At 38.9% G+C, this 18,980-nt stretch overlaps 4 protein-coding genes across 9 annotated transcripts in view; 1 reads left to right on the forward strand and 3 right to left on the reverse strand.

The window, feature by feature from the left end:
* Window positions 1-10,351, reverse strand: part of LOC103836770 — a 50,268-nt gene extending 39,917 nt beyond the window's left edge. Inside the window, exons 1-2 of one of the 3 annotated variants that reach the window (XM_033280893.1) lie at window positions 7,359-10,351; window positions 6,613-6,721 (exon numbers count right to left, since the gene is read on the reverse strand). In XM_033280893.1, the coding sequence (XP_033136784.1) occupies window positions 6,643-6,721; window positions 7,359-9,322 (2,043 nt within the window). In that variant the 5' untranslated portion in view covers window positions 9,323-10,351 and the 3' untranslated portion in view covers window positions 6,613-6,642. Of the gene's footprint in view, window positions 1-6,612; window positions 6,726-7,356 lie in introns of those variants that run through there. The other 2 variants (XM_018654977.2, XM_033280894.1) reach the window with 2 other exon arrangements.
* The window catches only part of LOC103836769 (xanthine dehydrogenase 1), a 57,260-nt gene extending 40,747 nt beyond the window's left edge, over window positions 1-16,513 (reverse strand). Inside the window, exons 1-15 of one of the 4 annotated variants that reach the window (XR_004451767.1) lie at window positions 16,278-16,513; window positions 15,900-15,999; window positions 15,708-15,816; window positions 14,165-15,625; window positions 13,590-13,832; window positions 13,212-13,526; window positions 12,864-13,103; window positions 12,496-12,780; window positions 12,199-12,420; window positions 11,944-12,105; window positions 11,736-11,870; window positions 11,421-11,657; window positions 11,169-11,342; window positions 11,040-11,080; window positions 6,462-6,519 (exon numbers count right to left, since the gene is read on the reverse strand). Coding sequence is in view for 3 of the 4 variants with exons in the window: in XM_033280890.1 (XP_033136781.1) it covers window positions 6,359-6,404; window positions 10,881-11,080; window positions 11,169-11,342; window positions 11,421-11,657; window positions 11,736-11,870; window positions 11,944-12,105; window positions 12,199-12,420; window positions 12,496-12,780; window positions 12,864-13,103; window positions 13,212-13,526; window positions 13,590-13,832; window positions 14,165-15,625; window positions 15,708-15,816; window positions 15,900-15,999; window positions 16,278-16,413 (4,065 nt within the window). In the remaining variant the exon portion in view is untranslated. Of the gene's footprint in view, window positions 1-6,256; window positions 6,405-6,461; window positions 6,520-10,604; window positions 11,081-11,168; window positions 11,343-11,420; window positions 11,658-11,735; window positions 11,871-11,943; window positions 12,106-12,198; window positions 12,421-12,495; window positions 12,781-12,863; window positions 13,104-13,211; window positions 13,527-13,589; window positions 13,833-14,164; window positions 15,657-15,707; window positions 15,817-15,899; window positions 16,000-16,277 lie in introns of those variants that run through there. The other 3 variants (XM_033280890.1, XM_033280889.1, XM_033280892.1) reach the window with 3 other exon arrangements.
* On the reverse strand, window positions 40-5,360 carry LOC117128471. Its single transcript, XM_033280906.1, has 2 exons — window positions 4,436-5,360; window positions 40-2,127 (listed from the first exon to the last, which is right to left on the reverse strand). The coding sequence occupies exons 1-2, from the start codon at window positions 5,343-5,345 to the stop codon at window positions 152-154; spliced, it is 2,886 nt and encodes a 961-aa protein (XP_033136797.1). The 5' UTR covers window positions 5,346-5,360; the 3' UTR covers window positions 40-151.
* A 1,513-nt stretch (window positions 16,514-18,026) lies between the features above and the next one.
* Window positions 18,027-18,861, forward strand: LOC103836773. Its single transcript, XM_009113067.3, has one exon. The coding sequence runs from the start codon at window positions 18,098-18,100 to the stop codon at window positions 18,650-18,652; it is 555 nt and encodes a 184-aa protein (XP_009111315.1). The 5' UTR covers window positions 18,027-18,097; the 3' UTR covers window positions 18,653-18,861.
* Window positions 18,862-18,980: the final 119 nt, after the last annotated feature.

The following is an 18,980-nucleotide window of genomic DNA, read 5'->3' on the forward strand; positions in this document are numbered from 1 at the left end:
GAATCTGTTACCTATAAATTTATAAGAAAACAGCTCACCTTTTTAAAATAAAATAAAAATAAGTTCGATAGAGATCATCAAATTCATAATGGAAGTGAACTTGTCCAAGGAAGAATATAAGAAACTTGAACGAATAAAACATCTTTCCTCATCAACGAAACCAATATGTGCAAGAAACGGAGCAAAGGTATGTCTCTGAGGTTCTTCCAAGCAACTTGAAGTAGATAGGGTACTTGCAACGATCCTTACACCGCCCCTTGCAAAACGGACGAGTTACACTATCATTGAGCCCCACCTGACACGATTTGCCCCAAATCTTTGCTAAACTTCTTGGCATGAGCCCTGTCGAGTCTCCGAGCACACAACTTGTATGCAAACTAGCCCGCTGATCTTTACAAGTGTAGAACCATTCCTTTGAATCGGTTTCTTTCTCGCAGATGTCACACCAATATTTACCACTTGCCTCCTCTTCTTCGCCATAGCACAGTGAGAGAGGATGATCGTCTACTCTATTCTTCACCACTTGTGGTAGAGTGGCGCATTTGAATCCCAATGCAAATCCACAATCACCTTCAATGCACCTGAGGACATGTGATTCCCTTCTGTTGCAACCATTGCATATTTCTACTTCTTCTGTTGGAATGTAATATAAGGGATGTTGGGGATGACTTGGATGGAAAAATGGCTCAGAAATTGAACCGCACAAGACATCAAAATCCTTATCTTCATCCTTGTACATGAAACCATTGGACCTTCGATAGCAAGCATCACAACTGAAGACTTGTAGCTCCTTGTTTGTAACTAAAGTGAGCCGTTCATTGTGTAGTACATGTCGTCTCCTTTTAGGACATTCAGCACAATTCTGATGTAGAGAAAAATCACAATTCACACAGCTATAAAAAGATTGAAGACCGATGGGATGGGTGCATGCGCTGCATCGTTTGGTATCCTCATACAAAACACCATTCTCATTGAATCTGAGGTAATGCTCTTTGTGGCTGAAATGTTGTATTGTGTTGTCGTCTATCACCACATATGGTTCTATATCTTCTTCTTCTTCAGGTACTCCTTCTAGTTCTTCCCCATTCCACACATCTTTTCTGGTAGCACATTTAGAATGAACGACATAGCCAGGACACCTCTTGCAAGAAAACCCACCACAAGTCCAATCCACTTTCTTGCGACAAACTCCACACACAGAATTCATAGCAGCGTCACCAAGAACCGAAGTACGAGAAACACGGTGATCATGCCGGTTGATGTTAATGACACGTGGAAGGCCAAGACAATCTTGATGGATCATGAAACCACAATCAAAACATGCGTAAGGGCTTCGATCTCCCTTTAGACCGCAAGCATTACATGTAAAAGAATCGAGTCTTGGAAGAAGGGTGAGTTGGTGATCATGCACTTTCGGATCAACAAGAGATTTTTGTGGTGGAATAAGAACACAATGGAAATCCACAGTGAAGTTACAAGAAGAACAATGATAAAAATATTCACCAATCTCTGTTCCGCAAAGACGACATTTACCATCAGAATAGTGCGGTGGTGGACCTGTGAGGAGCTTAAGAGGATGCAAGGAGTGGTAAGGGTGGTTTACCTCTGGTGAGTAATTTAGCTTTATTGCTGGGTTCCATACACAATCCACGTGGAAGGATACATCGCATTCATCACATTTGTAAGGAAGTCCACCACTAGCCTTCCCGCATTTAGCAGAACAGTCGAACTTAGTCCCTTTCTTGAGAAGTATGAGCTTGTGGGGATGGGTCTCAAAATTGTCAATAACATTTGGTGGTTGTTGCTTGGCACAGTGTAGATCCAAGTCGAAGTCACACATGTCACAACGGTAGAATAGCTTTGAGATTTTCCAACGACAAAAGTCACATCTGTTACTTGATTCATGTTGAAGCTCGAGAGTGTGCCCGGGGTGAGATGGGTGGTTGATGAATTCAGAGAGCTCGTCGTTGCCACATTTCTTGTGCACGAAAAAGACACAGAGTTTACAATAGTAGCCGTCACTCTGTGATTCATATCTTCCACAACAATCACCTCTCCTCAGATCATTCCAAGGCATCATAGGATGCTCGTGAAATGGTAACCACACTCCCTCAGATTCCATTTGCTCTCTCTCTCTCTCGTATACTAAAGAAGATGAAGAAAGAGGAAGGGGTTGAATACGTGTATTAAGAAAAAGAAGAAGTCATGAGGTTGAACAGTGTGGGCATCTCTTTCTCTTTCTTTGTTTTCATATTTCGATAAAGAAAAGGTTTTCTATGCTTAACGTGGGGTTGTCCGCTTTGTTTTCTCTTTTACTTTTCTGGTTTTCTTTTTGCTTTTTCTCCAAATGCGTAGTATTGTTTACTTAACCAGAAAAGATGGTGGACGATCAAGAGGCTATATAATTCTGGCAGCATTTGCCTCCTTCAAATCACGGTGGGAAACACATGTTTGTGCTCAAACGCATCAATGCCATAACCCCCACAATATGGTTAACACAGTGGACTCCTGAACCACGCGACGTTTTCTGAACAACGATTACAATCTTCTGATTCTTAATTATTGTCTGCTTCATGATTCCTATAACTTATGTTAAGTCTCTTGCCAAACTTGAAGGGATCCAAATAGTTCTCTCTTTCTTAAGTACAACATGAATTTTGTTCGCTCATGCTAGTTAACTTATTCTACTCTCTTTTTTTTTTTGTTTTTTCTTTGTTCATATGCAGGAAGACTGTAAAGTCTATAATCCAAGGGTTTCTTTCAGGATAGCCTTATAGATTTTTTTTCACATTATACTTGCAACTATTTTGATGAGCATGACCTAAGTTGAAGGATATACATCACTTTTGTGTCGTAGCTTGACACAGAAGTTACCGTTTATGTCGGGGAAACCTGTGATTTTGGTGTCGATCTGTAAAGTTTACCACCTGATGAAACTGAAAAGTCTCAAACACTAAACTGAAAAGTCTCAAACACTTAACTCACAAAAGGAGTAAAAGAGTTCCAATTTCCAGGGTAATTAACTTCACGATTTTCTTCTATAATAGTTTATAGAAAATGCTTTGATAAACAATCATTTTCTACCCAAGAGAAGAGAGACACATCTTTCTTCCATGTTTGAATAGGCAGAGACAACACAAAGAATGGTGATGTGTAGGACAACAATACTCGGTTACACTATGATTCACAGTGATTGTTCTTTTAGTCCTCAAGAATCTGTTACCTATAAATTTATAAGAAAACAGCTCACATTTTTAAAATAAAATAAAAATAAGTTCGATAGAGATCATCAAATTCATAATGGAAGTGAACTTGTCCAAGGAAGAATATAAGAAACTTAAACGAATAAACATCTTTCCTCATCAATGAAACCAAAATATGCAAGAAACGGAGCAAAGGTATGTCTCTGAGGTTCTTCCAAGCAACTTGAAGTAGATAGGGTACTTGCAACGATCCTTACACCGCCCCTTGCAAAACGGACGAGTTACACTATTATTGAGCTCCACCTCAAACGATTTGCACCAAATCTCTGCTATACTTCTTGGCATGAGCCCTGCAGAGTCTCCGAGCACACATTCTGTATGCAAACTAGCCCGCTGATCTTTACAAGTGTAGAACCATTCCTTTGGATTGGTTTCTCTCTCACAAATATCACACCAATATTTACCACTTGCCTCTTCCTCTTCGCCATAGCACAGTGAGAGAGGATGATCGTCTACTCTGTGCTTCACCACTTGTGGTAGAGTGGCGCATTTGAAGCACAATACAAATCTACAATCATCTTCAATGCACCTGAGCACATAATCTTCCTTGCTGTTTTTGCAACCATTGCATATTTCTACTTCTTCTGTTGGAATGTAATATAAGGGATGATGGGGATGACTTGGATGGAGAAATGGCTCAGAAATTGAACCGCACAAGACATCAAACTCCTTACCCCCATCCTTGTACATGAAACCATTGGACCTTCGATAGCAAGCATCACAACTGAAGACTTCTAGGTCCTTGTTTGTAACTAAAGTGAGGCGTTCATTGTGTAGTACATGCCTTTTCTTTTTAGGACATTCAGCACACTTCTGATGGAGAGAAAAATGACAATCCATACATCCATAAAAGGATTGGAGACCGATGGGATGGATGCATGCGCTGCATCGTTTGTTATTCTCATACAAAACACCATTCCCATGGATTCGTCTTAGGTAATGCTCTTTGTGGCTGAAATGTTGTATTGTGTTTTCATCTATTACCACATATGGTTCTGTACCTTCTTCTTCTTCGGGTACTCCTTCGAGTTCTTTCCCGTTCCACACATCATTTCTGGTAGCACATTTAGAATGAAAGACATAGCCAGGACACCTCTTACAATAAAACCCTCCACAAGTCCAATCCACCTTCTTGCGACAAACTCCGCACACAGAATTCATAGCAGCGTCACCAAGAACGGAAGTACGAGAAACACGGTGATCATGCCGGTTGATGTTAATGACACGTGGAAGGCCAAGACAGTCTTGATGGATCATGAAACCACAATCAAAGCATGCGTAAGGGCTTCGATCTCCTTTTAGACCGCAAGCATTACATGTAAAAGAATCGAGTCGTGGAAGAAGGGTGAGTTGGTGATCATGCACTTTCGGATCAACAAGAGATTTTTGTGGTGGGTTCAAAACACAAGGCATATCCAGTGTGAAGTTGCAAGAAGAACAATTATAAAACAATTCTTTGTCAATCTCTGTTCCGCAAAGACGACATTTACCATCAGAATAGTCCGGTGGCGGACCTGTGAGGAGCTTAAGAGGATGCAAGGAGTGGTAAGGATGGTTTACCTCTGTCGGATGATCTGTTGCTGGGTGCCATACACAATCCACGTGGAAGGCTACATCGCATTCATCACATTTGTAAGTAAGTCCAACACTAGCCTTCCCGCATTTAGCAGAACAGTTGAACAAAATCGGTTCCTTGACAAGTGTGAGCTTGTGGGGATGAGTCTCAAAATTGTCAATAACATCTGGTGGTGGGTACTTGGCACAGTGTAGATCCAAGTCGAAGTCACACATCTGACAACGATAGCATAGCTTTGCGATTTTCCAACCACATAAATCACATATGTTACCTCCTTTATCATGTCGAAGCTGGAGAGTGTGATTGGGGTGAGATGGGTGGTCGATGAATTGAGAGAGCTCGTTGTTGCCACATTTCTTGTGGACGAAAAAGACACAGAGTTTACAATAGTAGCCGTCACTCTGTGATTCATATCTCCCACAACACTCACCTCTCCTCAGATCATTCCAAGGCATCATAGGATGCTCGTGAAACAATGGTAACAACACTCCTCCCTCAAATTCCATTTGGTGGTCGTATACGAAGAGAGGGGAAGAAGATGGCTAAATCCCAAAGTTGCATAAAATTTCAAAGCTAGGTTAGATGGTTAGTCTGAGAGGCGTTCTTATAGACTTACTTTTTTACTTTTGGTGGTCATTCAATAATAATTAAAGTACTTCTCAATTATCATGGTTGATTAGTTAACTATATTTAGGACAGAAACCGACAAATACAATTAATGGGAAATTCTTTTCGCTCTAGCTTTTGTATTAGTTTATTGAATATTGAATAAAGAGCTATTCCAATAAGTAAACATGATTGATTATGTAATTGACTGAGAGAGTCAGTTGTCAGTTTCTCTGTGCGCCAAAACTCCTTACACTTTGCTTCATAATACTGTCGAAGTTGTAAGAGCATTTCTAAGGGGACTCTATTTTTTCCTCTATAATTTACACTAAAATAGAGTAACTCTATTATAGAGTTGAATTTGCTTCAATGGTTCACTCTATAATAGAGTTACTCTATAATAGAGTTACTCTATAATAGAGTGAAATATAGAGTAATCTCATTTTTTTACTTCAAATATAGAGTGAAAAAACAAGAATACTCTATATTTCACTCTAGAATAGAGTAACTCTATTATAGAGTGAACCATTGGAGCAAATCCAACTCTATAATAGAATTACTCTATTCTAGAGTGAAATATAGAGAAAATTATAGTGTAGCATTGGAGATGGTCTAACCACTGCTGGTTTCATCTTTGTATTGTGGAATGTAATACAAAGGATGATGATGCGTCACATAATATATCGTAACGTAAGGGAGAATGGGCTTTGAGAATTTACAAAATATATATAATTCAAAAAATTCACAATCAGTTACATGTATTTCGGAGTAGACAGTGATTTTGATTGTGTCTAAAAAACAAAAAAAAAAAACAGTGATTTTGGTCACATAAGCAAAGTCTCAAACACTACTTGGTACAGAAGTTACTGCTTGCTTATGTCGGGAAAACCTGTGAGTCTACCATCCTCATGTCTCAAACACTAAGCTTAGGGCTGAAATCTAAACTCACAAAAGGAGAAATAAACTCATCGAAACAAGCCATCCTAATATACGCTCAATTTCCTGCCAAGACCCACCTCGGCTCTAGCCGCTTTGATCGCATCTTTAATCGCAAAGAAAACGGAGGCTCACCAACTGTTTTTGACCAATGTATCTTGGGTCAGTTTCTTGACTTGTAAGTAAAGTAACAAAGCTTTGGGTGTGTGCTTTTTATATACCTTGAGAAGAGAAACCTATAAGTTGAAGGGAATCCCCGGTTTAATCCATTTTTGAGCTGCATCTCCCCATTTGACTTCTTCTAGAGCTACCCATCCTAACCCTTGCACAAATGCCCCTTCTATCTGCAACATGGTGAGATTTCAGACATAAAGACAACACTCTTTTGTTAAGATTTCAAGTGATTTTGTTTTTGTTTCAAAGAGAAGAGTGAGTACTTGTCCAATATCCCAGGTCCAACTTTACATCGACTGTTCTTGTATGATAGTTACCAGTTAATGTATTGATCTCAACTACTGCAAATGCAGCTCAATAGGTGTAATATAAATTTGTAGTGATTTTTGACTAGCGATTGTTGGCAAGGCTGAGTCAAGCACCAGAATTTCAAAAGATGATGTTCATAAGCTTGTTACACTATGTGTCACAGTGATTTTTATTATTATTTCTCAAGAATCTGTTACCTATAATTTTAAAGAAAACAGCACGCCTTCTGTTATAACAAACATTATGGGTATGATAAGTACATTAGGGATATCAACTCATAATGGAAGTGAACTTGTCCAAGGAAGAATACAAGAAATTCTAAAACGAATAAATATCTTGCCTCATGGCGTACTTTATTACACTTTATAGTTTTAATGATTTATATCTATAGACCTCTCGAAATTAATTAAGATGAGCAAAAATAAGAGCAAGCGTATGTTCCTGAGGTTCCAAGCAACTTGAGTTTGATAGGGTACATGCAACGAGACTTACACCTGCTGCAAAATGGGCGAGTTACACTATTATTGAGCTCCACCTCATATGATTCGCCCCACAACTTTGCTACGCTTCTTGGCATGAGCCCTTCAAAGTCTCCGAGCACACATTCTGTATGCAAACTAGCCCGCTGATCTTTACACGTGTAGAACCAGTTATTTGGATAGGTTCTTTCCTCACAAATGTCACACCAGTATTTACCACTTGCCTTTTTCTCGCCATAGCATAGTGAGAGAGGATGATCATCTATTCTGTGCTTTACCACTTGTGGTAGAGTGGCACATTTGAAACCCAATACATATTCACAATCACCTTCAACGCACCTAAGCATCCGACGTTCTATGTTGCTGCAACCATCGCATAGTTCTCCTGTTGGAATGTAATATAAGGGATGTTCGGGATGACTTGGATGGACAAATGGCTCCGTAATTGAACCGCACAAGACATCTAACATCTTATCACCATCCTTGTATATGAAACCATTGGACGTTCGATTGCAAGCATCACAACTGAAGACACGTAGCTCCTTGTTCGTAACTAAAGTGAGCCGTTCATTGTGTAGCACATGCCATTTCTTTTTAGGACACTCAGCACATTTATGATGGAGAGAAAAATCACAATCCATACAGTCATAAAAGGATTGGAGACCGATGGGATGGGTGCATGCACTACACCACTTGTTATCCTCATAGAGAACACCATTCCCATGGAGCCTTAGGTTATGCTCTTTGTGGCTGAAATGTTGTATTGTGTTTTCATCTACCACCACATATGGTTCTACATCTTCTTCTTCTTCAGGTATTCCTTCGAGTTCTTTTCCGTTCCACACATCCTCTCTAGTAGCACATTTAGAATGAACGACATAGCCAGGACACCTTTGACAAGAAAACCCACCACAAGTCCAATCCACCTTCTTGCGACAAACTCCGCACACAGAATTCACAACACCAAGAATCAAAGTACGAGAAACACGGTGATCATGCCGATTGATGTTAATAACACGTGGAAGACCAAGACAGTCTTGATGGATCATGAAATCACATTGAACACACATGTAGGGGCTTCGGTCTCCTTTCAGCCCACAAGCATTACATGAAAAAGAAAAGAGTCTTGGAAGGAGGGTGAGTTGGTGACCATGAGCTTTCAAATCAACAAGAGATTGTGGTGGTGAGTTCAGAACACAGCGCATATCCAAGGTGAAGTTACAAGAAGAACAATGATAAAACAATTCTTCATCAACCTCATTTTCGCAAAGACGGCATTTACCATCAGAATAGTCAGGTGGTGGACCTCTGAGGAGTTTAAGAGGATGCAAGGAGTGGTAAGAATGGCTTACCTCTGGCGAGTAATTTAGCTCTCCTGTTGGGTGCCATACACAATCAACATGGAAGGCTACATCACATTCTTCACATTTGTAAGTAAATCCATCACCAGCTTTCCCGCATTTAGCACAACAGTAGAACTCGGTCAATTCCTTGAGAAATGTAAGCTTGTGGCTGTGCGTCTCGAAATTTTCAATAACTAGTGGTGGTGGGTGCTTGGCACAGTCTAGATCCACTTTGAAGTCACACACCTTGCAACGATAGAATGTATTCCAAGTTTCCCTTCCACATAAACGACATATACAAAAACCTTTCTTAGATCGAATCCGGAGAGTGTGATTGGGGTGAGATGGGTGGACGATGAATTCAGAGAGATTGTCGCCACATTTCTTGTGCACGAAAAAATCACAGTTTATACAATAGTATCCATCACTCACAGATACGAAGCGTCCACAACAATCACCTTTCCTCAAATCATTCCAGGGCTTCATAGGATGCTCGTGGATTAATGGAAACGACACTCCCTCAGACTCCATTTGATAGTTAGTATACGAAGAGATAGGGGAAGAAGAAAGATGGGTAAATCTCAAAGTTGGATCAAACTTCAAAGCTATGTTAGATCCGATCAGTCTCAAAGGCATTCTTTTAAAATAATATAGACTTGCATTTAGTTTTGGTGGTGTCACTAAATAACTATTAAAATAGTTATCACTTATTATGGTTGAATAGTTTAGTATATTTAGGACAGAAACCAACAACTACAACTAAGAGCATTCCAATGGTGATATTCCATTGGAATCTTTAGAAAAAATGTTTTTTGATTTTTAATTATAATTTTTTTATTTTTTTCAGATAAAAAAAATAAATACCAATCAGTCGCGGACTGCCACATGTCGTGGGGATCCACAAATAGTGCAAGGATTCACTAAAAAAGAATCTTTATTTAGGGATTTTAAGGATTGAATCCTTAGCTTTGGTGGAGTTCACTGATTATTTAATTATTTTTTTCTAAGGACTTCTCTTTAAGGATTGTTGTTGCGGATGCTCTAAGACTACTAACAATGGGATAAAACAGTTCAATTTTTTTTTCAACAGCTTCCATGTTAAATAAAACTAAAGTGAGTCCAACAGTAACACATGGCAACATATGAAAAAAGTGATATTTCATTGGGCTCCACATGCAACATTTTATTGGTTAAAAAAAATCTGTGTGTTTTATTTTCTCCTCTAAATTATTAAAACTTAATTATTTTATGGTGACTTATATTTTTCAAAACAAAAATTATACCAAAAATCATCATTTTTTTTATGATCTATACATATAGATTAGTCTCATTCTTTTTGGATATATAGGTTTTTTTGTCATTTTCACTATTTTGTAATTTTATTTGTTTAAAGGTGATTTTTATTTTTGTATTTATTATTTTTAAAATATAAAACAATAAAATATGTTAAATTTTTTAAGTTAAAGATATTTAAAACTTGAAATATATTTATTTTAATATATTGTTTACAAAATGAAATATTTTTAAAAAAATATGAAATAAAATTGTGGAGTAGGGTGTTGAATGTTCTTAAAAAAAACTATTGTAGATGAAAAAAGTTAGATGATTATTGAATTATTATGTGGAAGAAAGAGATGATGATGTGGAATGTAAAAAGTGTAATTTAGGCTGTTGAAAAATTGTGACTATTGTATATAGTATAATGGGAAATTCTTTTCGTACAACTTTCATCATTATATGGAATGGTTGCAAGTGAGAATTATAAGTGCTCTAGCTTTTACATAAGTTTATTGAATATTGAATAAACAGCTATTCCACGGTATATGTGGAGAGCATAATCATATAAATAAGTAAATGTGAGTGATAGTAACGGTTAGTAATTGACTGAGAGAGCCAGTTCTGAGTATGCTTCATATGATTGTCCAAGTTGCAGCTACTGCAGGTTTCATCTTGTCAAATGGAATGGAATACAAGGGATGAGGGGTCACATGATATATTCTTAACGTAAGGGATGAGACTTTACGGTATACATTATTCAAAAGAGCACTTAAGTGATTTTGGTCACCTAAGCAAACGCCTCAAACACAACTTGGTACAGAATTTATTGCTTATGTCTGGAAAACCTGTGAGTTTACACCTCCTCATGTCTCAAACACTAAGCTCAGGACAGAAATCTGAACTCACAAACGGACAAGTAAACTCATCGAAACAAGCCATCCTGATACGTTCTGGAGTAGCAGGAGTGTCCAAAGGGAACCATTCGCTGCCAAGACCCACCTCGGCTCGAGCCGCTTTGACTGCATCTTTAATCGCAAATAAAACCGATGATGCCAGGAAAAACGGAGGCTCGCCAACCGCTTTGGACGAATGTATCCCCTTTGAGTTTGGATTCCCCTAATAGAAAAAAAAACATCTTGGGTAAGTTTCTTGCCTTCCAAGTAAAGTCACAAAGGTTTTTATTGTTACATATATATATATATACCTTGAGAAGAGAAACATTGAAGTTGAAGGGAATGTCGTTAATGGAAGGTATCTTGTAGTTTCCAGGTCCGCAAGTGAGTAGATTCCCCGGTTTAATCCATTTATGAGATGCATCTCCCCATTTCACTTCTTCTAGAGCTACCCAACCTAACCCTTGTACGAATGCTCCTTCTATCTGCAAAACATGTTCAGGTTTCAGACACAAACGCAACACTCTTGTCTTAATGATTTCAAGTGGTTTTGTTTCAAGTACTTGTCCAATATCTATGGCTGGGTTAAGAGAATATCCCAGGTCCAACTTTATATCGACCGTTCTTGTGTGAAAGTCACCGGTTAATGTATCGATCTCAACTTCCGCAAATGCAGCTCCATAGGTGTAATATCTGAAAGGGTCTCCTTTACCAGAGATCCAGTCAAAGCCAACGTCGGGAACAATGTAAAAGCCATGAGCCGAGAGGTCTATTCGTTGAAAATAGCATGCGCTTGCCAGCTACATAACAAGTCAAAATGAAGAGAGTTTTATTCATCCAAAATGCAAAGAATATTTCATGGATTCAACTAGAGTTACCTCAGCAAAAGAGTTGAAACTGAGTTTAGAACCAACAGGTTCCATTCGTGCTTTAATCTGCTCACAAGCGTCCAAAACCGCAGCACCGTACATGTCAGAGCTCATAGAAGCAGCGGTTGGTGACGCATTTGGAACCTATCAATATATAGAGGAGCGAACAATTTTGTGATTCAACACTTCAGTTTGATATATTTATAATAAATGTGACCTTGTCGGTGCTTGTCTCTGATACAAAAACGGAACTAAGGGGAATGTTAAAGGCAGACGCAGCAACTTGAGCAACTTTTGTATGCAATCCTTGACCCATCTCTACTCCTCCATGTGTCACCAAAACAGTACCGTCTGTGTACACATGCACAAGAGCACCTGCCTAACATCCAAAAATCAAAATGGATAAGTAACAATAACTCTGTTTCTTGCTCCACAAGATACTATAATGCAAGCTAGATAAAACAAAAGTTACCTGGTTCATGAACGTTTTGGTAAATGATACGCCAAACTTTGTAGGAACCATAGCCACACCACGCTTTTTCCACCGGTTATGGCTATTAAACTCATCAACTTCTGTACGAGCCTTTAGAAAGTTGCAAGACACTTTCAGCTCCTTCCAAAGCTGATGCAGTGTGCAATGCTGAATACACTGAGAGTAATGTGTGATAGAGCCTTCCACTTGAAAGTTCATCTCCTAAAGTAACACCCAAGAAAGCATCAAAACATGAGGAAAAATATACTACAAACTTTCAGGAAACATTCAACTCACTCTGATTTCTTCAGGGCTTCTATCAAGTTCAGCTGCGATTCTATGGATCCAATTTTCAGTTATAAGCATGCCTTGTGGACCTCCAAAGCCTCGGAAAGCAGTGTTGCTAGGATAGTTAGTAAAGCAAACGTTCCCTCTGATCCTCACATGTGGGATATCATAGACATTATCAGAGTTAAACATTGCAATCTCAAGAACAGCTTGGGAAAGATCCAAAGAGTTTCCACCGTTGTTGTAGATTTCAAGGTCATACGCCAAAACTTTTCCTTCATTTGTAAACCCAACCTGTAAATTTAGCAGAAAAACAATTAAAATGATTTTTTTTTTGGTGAGTCCAAAAAATGGAAACAAGAGGGGAAGATACCTACCTTGTACTTTCCAACAAAACTATGACGGTGACCAGATATCATCATGTCCACGTCTCTGTCCAGTATGAGTTTCACTGGTCGGTTCAATAGGTAGGAAGGAACAGAAGCAGCAGCAGCTATGAAGGCTGATCTCGTTTCCTTGCCACCAAAGCCACCACCAATTCTTTTGGTTTTGCATACCACTTTAGACATTGGAAGTCCAAGAACATGAGAAACATATAGCTGGTGCCTATGAGGATCCTACATATATTTAAATCAAGCAGAAAAAAAACGTTTTTTCATTTAAAATCATAATTAGTTAATATAAACTACAGTGACCTAAGGGCTATCTACTGGTTGTATGCTTACTTGAGTGGATGAGATCATATGAACTTCGTTGCCTCCATCACTTGTCCAAACCAAACTACCATGAGGCTCCATGTAAAAGTGTTCCTGGCTGCCCATTTGAACCTCTCCTTCTATTATCCTATCGCACTGACCTGACTGAAAGCATATCTCTACATCTCCTTTCTTTAGCATTTTCTCTGTGTTTGGGTGGAAACTTTTAGTAGCAATAGCCTCCTTGATTGATAATATTGCTGGTAACTCTTCATACTCAACTTCAACTTTTCCTGCTGCAGCTTTTGCATTTTCATGTGTATCCGCAACAACCACACCAATGACCTGAAAAAATCCAGACACAGTTTAATAAAAAGCTAAGAAAGAAAAAGTTTCAAGTCTTCTTACTTGTCCCACACATGTGACCACATCTGTAGCAAATAATTCTTCATCAGCTACCACAGGTCCAATCTTATTATCTGCTGGAACGTCTTTGGCAAGAAACAGACCAGCAAAACCAGGTGAAGATTTGGATTCTGAATCATCAATAGAAATTATGCGAGCATGTGGCATTTTGCTTAGCACTAAAGCAGCATGCAAGGTATTAGGAGGCACTGGAGTATCATCAGTATATTCTGCTTCCCCTGTGACCTACATGAAAGTTCAAGAGTGTTGAAGAGTTGAGACATTGTGTTATGCTGGAAATAACGACTTTACTTACACTCAAGCATCTTTCTCTTGTCTACTCTTATCACATATATCAATCAACAAGACATATGTCACACCACTTGATCTAGCGTGGCTAAGAAAATAACCAGAACATTGGATGGAACATTAGCCTCAGGCCCCCAAATGTTTTTAAAAAATTATATATAGGCCTCCAAATTTTTGTAAAAAAATATTCTAGGTCCTCAAACTATTAAAATCTTTACTAAATCGTCTATACCCCTTCAAAATCTCAGGGCCTGCCCCTGCCAACATACCTGCATTCTTGCTGAAAGATGGACTTCCGGCAAGCCAACAGCTGTTCCTTGTCTTACTGTCTCATAGTCTTGTCTTCCAGCTCTACATGGCCGAGCAAACGATTGCACAGCTGACGTATAAGAGGGTGGGAAAGTCTCTAAAGCTTGCTTTACATCGCGTAAATGATGAGTAACCCATAAGAAGAACTTAAAGAAGAAGCTTAGGACTAGAGACTTCCGAAACTCCACCATACCACCAGGAGCGTCTTCATCAATTAACACATCACTTTGTATAACCTTCAACGCATCTTGAAGAAGACCTTTGCTCCAACTCTTTCCAATCAGAAACTCCTCAGTCTTTCTTGCACGCAAAGTAACCGGAGCCACACCACCAAAAGCAACTATTGCTTCAGAAACGAACAGCTCTCCACCTCTCTCTTCGAGAAACACACGCATTCCACCGTTGACGATAGCTATATCATCCTCTCTACGGTGGGCCTGTTTAAACTCTTTCACATACTCCAAAGGCCTCGTCCACGGTATCAACACTGACAACAAGATCTCGTTGCTCTCCATATCCACTTTACGGTAGCCACTGAAGAAATCTCTTGCACGTACCGACCTAACGTCTCCGTAGCAGTTGATTATCTTGAACTCTGCTCTTGAAGCCATCCAAAGAGGGTTTAGATCAGATATAGGACTAGCTGTACATATGTTCCCACCAACGGAAGCAACGTTTCTTATCTGTGTCCCAGCAAACCACTTCAGCTGCTCAATAAAAGCCTTGCAAGCTGATGTCTCATGTGCAGGACGCTCCTTTACAACCTTCCTGAATAGTTTCAGGAGCTCAGAAAGTCTCAAAGCTGAACCAATCTCTACACCATTGTCATTAACATTCACTGTGTTAAGTTCTGGGACTTGACCAACGCATATCAACACCTGATACTGTAACCTCTTCAGCCTCATTTCGATTCCCACCTCAGTGTTACCTACCAGTAGCTTTGCTTCAGGATGTTTTGCCTTGAGATGGAGCAAGTACTGAAGTCTCACGGGTCTGTACCATATCATCCCTCCATCTCCTCTCAACTTCAGAGGAGCTAACTTCCTCAGTAAAAGCTCAGGAGGGAAGATAAGCTCCTTCTCCGTATACTTAGCCCCATCTGTATCACTATAAGAGATGGGCTGGAATCTACCGTCACCACATGAACAAGGTTTACCAGTAGATGGGCAAATACTTGAACCGTCTTGGAGGCTAAGTGAAGATAAGCCACTGTATAGAGCATCATTAGTTTTTGCGAAAACCCGAAAGGCATCAACAATGGGTCTGTAACCAGTACAGCGACATAAGTTTCCTGCGAGAGACTCTTCGATCTCCTCTTCAGAAGGTGGGGTTTTATTAGACCTCAGTAACGCATACATGGACATGACGAACCCGGGAGTGCAAAACCCACATTGTGAACCATGAGAAGATGCCAATGACTCCTTGGAGAGGGAGTAAGGATCATATCAGGTGGACATCATAGATTCTCCGGAAACTAGAACCAACAAAAAAAAAAGCATCTACCTGAAGTGGGTGCAAGCCGTGTTTGCGATGACCAACTCCCTCAATGGATATTACATGCATTCCTTCTACGGAATAGAGAGGTGCTAAACAAGCGTTGACAGCATAGTGTCTGCAATTATAAAAATCTATGTTGGAGAAAGAATCAACAAGAAGGGCTTAACTCAACCAACATATGGAGAGAAAGAGACGCACATGCATTTGTTTGATGTTCTGTCATAATTAGAGACCATCACCGTGCAAGCCCCACAACCACCTTCACCGCACCCCAGCTTTGTCCCGGTCAGTCCTAAATCTAAAGGAAACAAGAAAGGCTTTTTTAGCAAGTTATATAAAAACTTTTATGCATATAGTCTTTACTGAGATGTATACAATTCATATTTAAACTAATCAATGGATGAAACCAAAATCAAAAATCCCACAATTCAAGTCTTTGCATCGCTAAAATTGATTTGAAAACTAAACTTGTTGAGTACTTTTAACCATTTACTCATATTCCCAAACACTAAAACTTTATCGGAAACCAAAGACCAAAAATACAAGAGTAAAGTGATTATCATGTAATATACACACCTCTGAGATATTCAAGAAGTGTCATATGAGCAAGGCCATCAGGTAACACTCTACGAACGCCATTGACGTACAGTATCGCCTCCGTAAACTCGTCTCCGATCTGCTCCATCTCTCCTTCCTTCTTCAGTGAACCCATAAGTCAAATGATTATCGTTGAACTTAAGAGAGGACTAACAAAAGCAAGAAGATGGAGAAACTGATCATGATTAAAGTCAAAGTCAAGCACAAGGAGAGACTATGATGAGAGCATACTTTTCTTTATGTCTGAATGTAATATATGTATCTGTCGTTGTCAGTTTCTCCATTATGCAATCCAAATCCTTTGGTTTTGTCTAAAACACCCACTAAACATAGTAGTACCACTGTTCTTAGTCGTTAGCAAACATTGTTGAATTTTCCACGGTTGAATATGTCAGCTTCACACGCAGCGACGTAAAGCGAACGGCACCTACACTTCTTCAATGCAAGCTCACCAAAACGGTCTTCGCTTCTAAGGGGCTGACACACGTCATCGATTGCTTGACCGACCGGTCAGATCCAAAATCCGGTTAAGAAACCGGGTCATGGTTGTTCTGATAGCTCTCATATTTGAACGCACCACATAGCCGAGCTTTATGGCCCCTTGGTCCCACGTGAACCTCTTTGCAACGTTTGCAAACTTCTGACCAGCTCTCACTTTCTCCCACGCCATCAGAGCGTTTGCACCAACGTGGAGACCAATTATATCATCTGTATACTTGGAGTTAGTGTTTACTATTTACTTTTTTTAGAAGGAGAATAAAACATGGACTATTTTAATTTAGATTTATTCTACGTATTATACGTTTGTTTGATAATATTCAAAATGTAGAGAAAAATCTATCAATATGTGTTGCAGTTCTTATTTAATTTGTTTGATAGTATAATATTGTTTGAACTTGTGTCTTTATTGTTTTGTTGAAAGAGTCAATTATATCGAAACAACAACAATTACAAGGTAACAAGACTAATTAATGGCCTACTTTTCTTTACAAATCCATGTGTAGACAGTGTAGTTACTAGATCATGTCGTATAAGCTGAAGTAATTTTGGACTTTGGTATATTGATGTGTTGAAGTTTGTTCGTGTACAAGAAACATTGAAATGTAAGACAATTGCGGTGGAATATATATAAATAAATGTTTCTAAAAAATTAGGGTAAATTCCGCATAATCCGACCAACTTGAGAGAAAAATCCAATTGTGAATAGAGTGATATATATGCGAAATATTGGAACTTAGTGCCATTTGCATGGAACCATGTTTTGAGGCTATTCCTTCGTGCAAGTGACTATACCAATTTAGGGTTCCCTCATTAATCATTTATGTAAAATCAATAATAATTATTAATTATAATCTTTTAAAAAATTCTTAATTAAATTGATCGATCATGAAATGTTTATTAGGGAAAAATAACAGATTTAACTAGCGTTTTTAAGTAACTAATTTAGTAATTTCTAGAATAATTAGTATAGGCATTAATTGAGTTTGCGTTTAGCTGTATTTCTTTTCCTTAACTTCCTCTTCACGTAACTACCGCATGGAGAGCGCTGTCTTTTCTAGTTATGACGTGAAAGCTTCTTAAAAGACAGCTTTTACTTCCACCGTTAAACCCTAAACTATTTAATACTTATACTTTTCACCCCTAATATTTTAAATTACTAAATTACACCCTTGTATTTATTTTCATATAAATAGACATCAAGAACAAAACCTTTCTCCTTGGGCTCTTCTTTCAAATCTCTCTTCCCTGCTCATTGCAGGGAAACCACCCCACCCCTTCTTGAATCTCTTTTGTTCACCATGGAAGTCAAAAACCAGATCAATGGTAGAGAAGAAGAGATCAAGAACAAGATGAAGAAGAAAAGATCACGTGGCATGCACGTGATTGGTGTAGCTTTGTACATGCTTCGCCGTCGTAGGAGGACAAAGCCGTTTAGAAATGGGTTTTGGCGGCGAGTTGTTGAGTCCTTTCAGCAGTTGAAAAACGATAAGATTACCATGCAGCCACCGTCTAATATTACGATAATGCCACCGGCTTCTCCGGTGAAGGAGAAACCTCCAGCGAGTAATGACGATCGGCTATCAGAGATGGTAGAGGTTTTCACGGCGACGTCTTCTTCTTGCTCTTCGGGAATCTCCGGATATGGATCGGCAAAGTCGTTGCGTGATATGGACTGTCTTGATGAAGATGAAGATGATGATGATGATGAGGATTGCTATCGTGACGTTGATGGAGGTGATGAGATGATTGACGTGAAAGCGGAGGAGTTTATTGAGAGATTTTACGAGCAAATGAGGATGCAAAATCAGGCTTATACAGGACGTTGCAAAGGCAAAGGGACGATGACGGTCTAGCGATGAAGCATATTATATGACATGAACGTATGGTTTATACATGCATAGAGATGTGCATGTTTATCACACTGGAAGGTTCTTAGGGTATGTCTTTGTCTTTAATTATATCGAAACATTTAATCTGCAAGAAAACATATCATCTATTTGTTTATTTTATAAATTTAATTAGTGTGTTTGAGTGTTTCTAGTCGATGGTTAATTTGTACGAATTGTTTGCAATAATACTAAATTTCTAAAATACATTCATTTGCTTCCTGTCGACCAATTCTGTTATTAATTTACTTTGCAGAAGTGAGGATTTGTTTCGGCCGAATCTGTGTCCAATAAA

Source organism: Brassica rapa, chromosome A09, assembly GCF_000309985.2.
Source record: "Brassica rapa cultivar Chiifu-401-42 chromosome A09, CAAS_Brap_v3.01, whole genome shotgun sequence".
Lineage (NCBI taxonomy): Eukaryota > Viridiplantae > Streptophyta > Magnoliopsida > Brassicales > Brassicaceae > Brassica > Brassica rapa.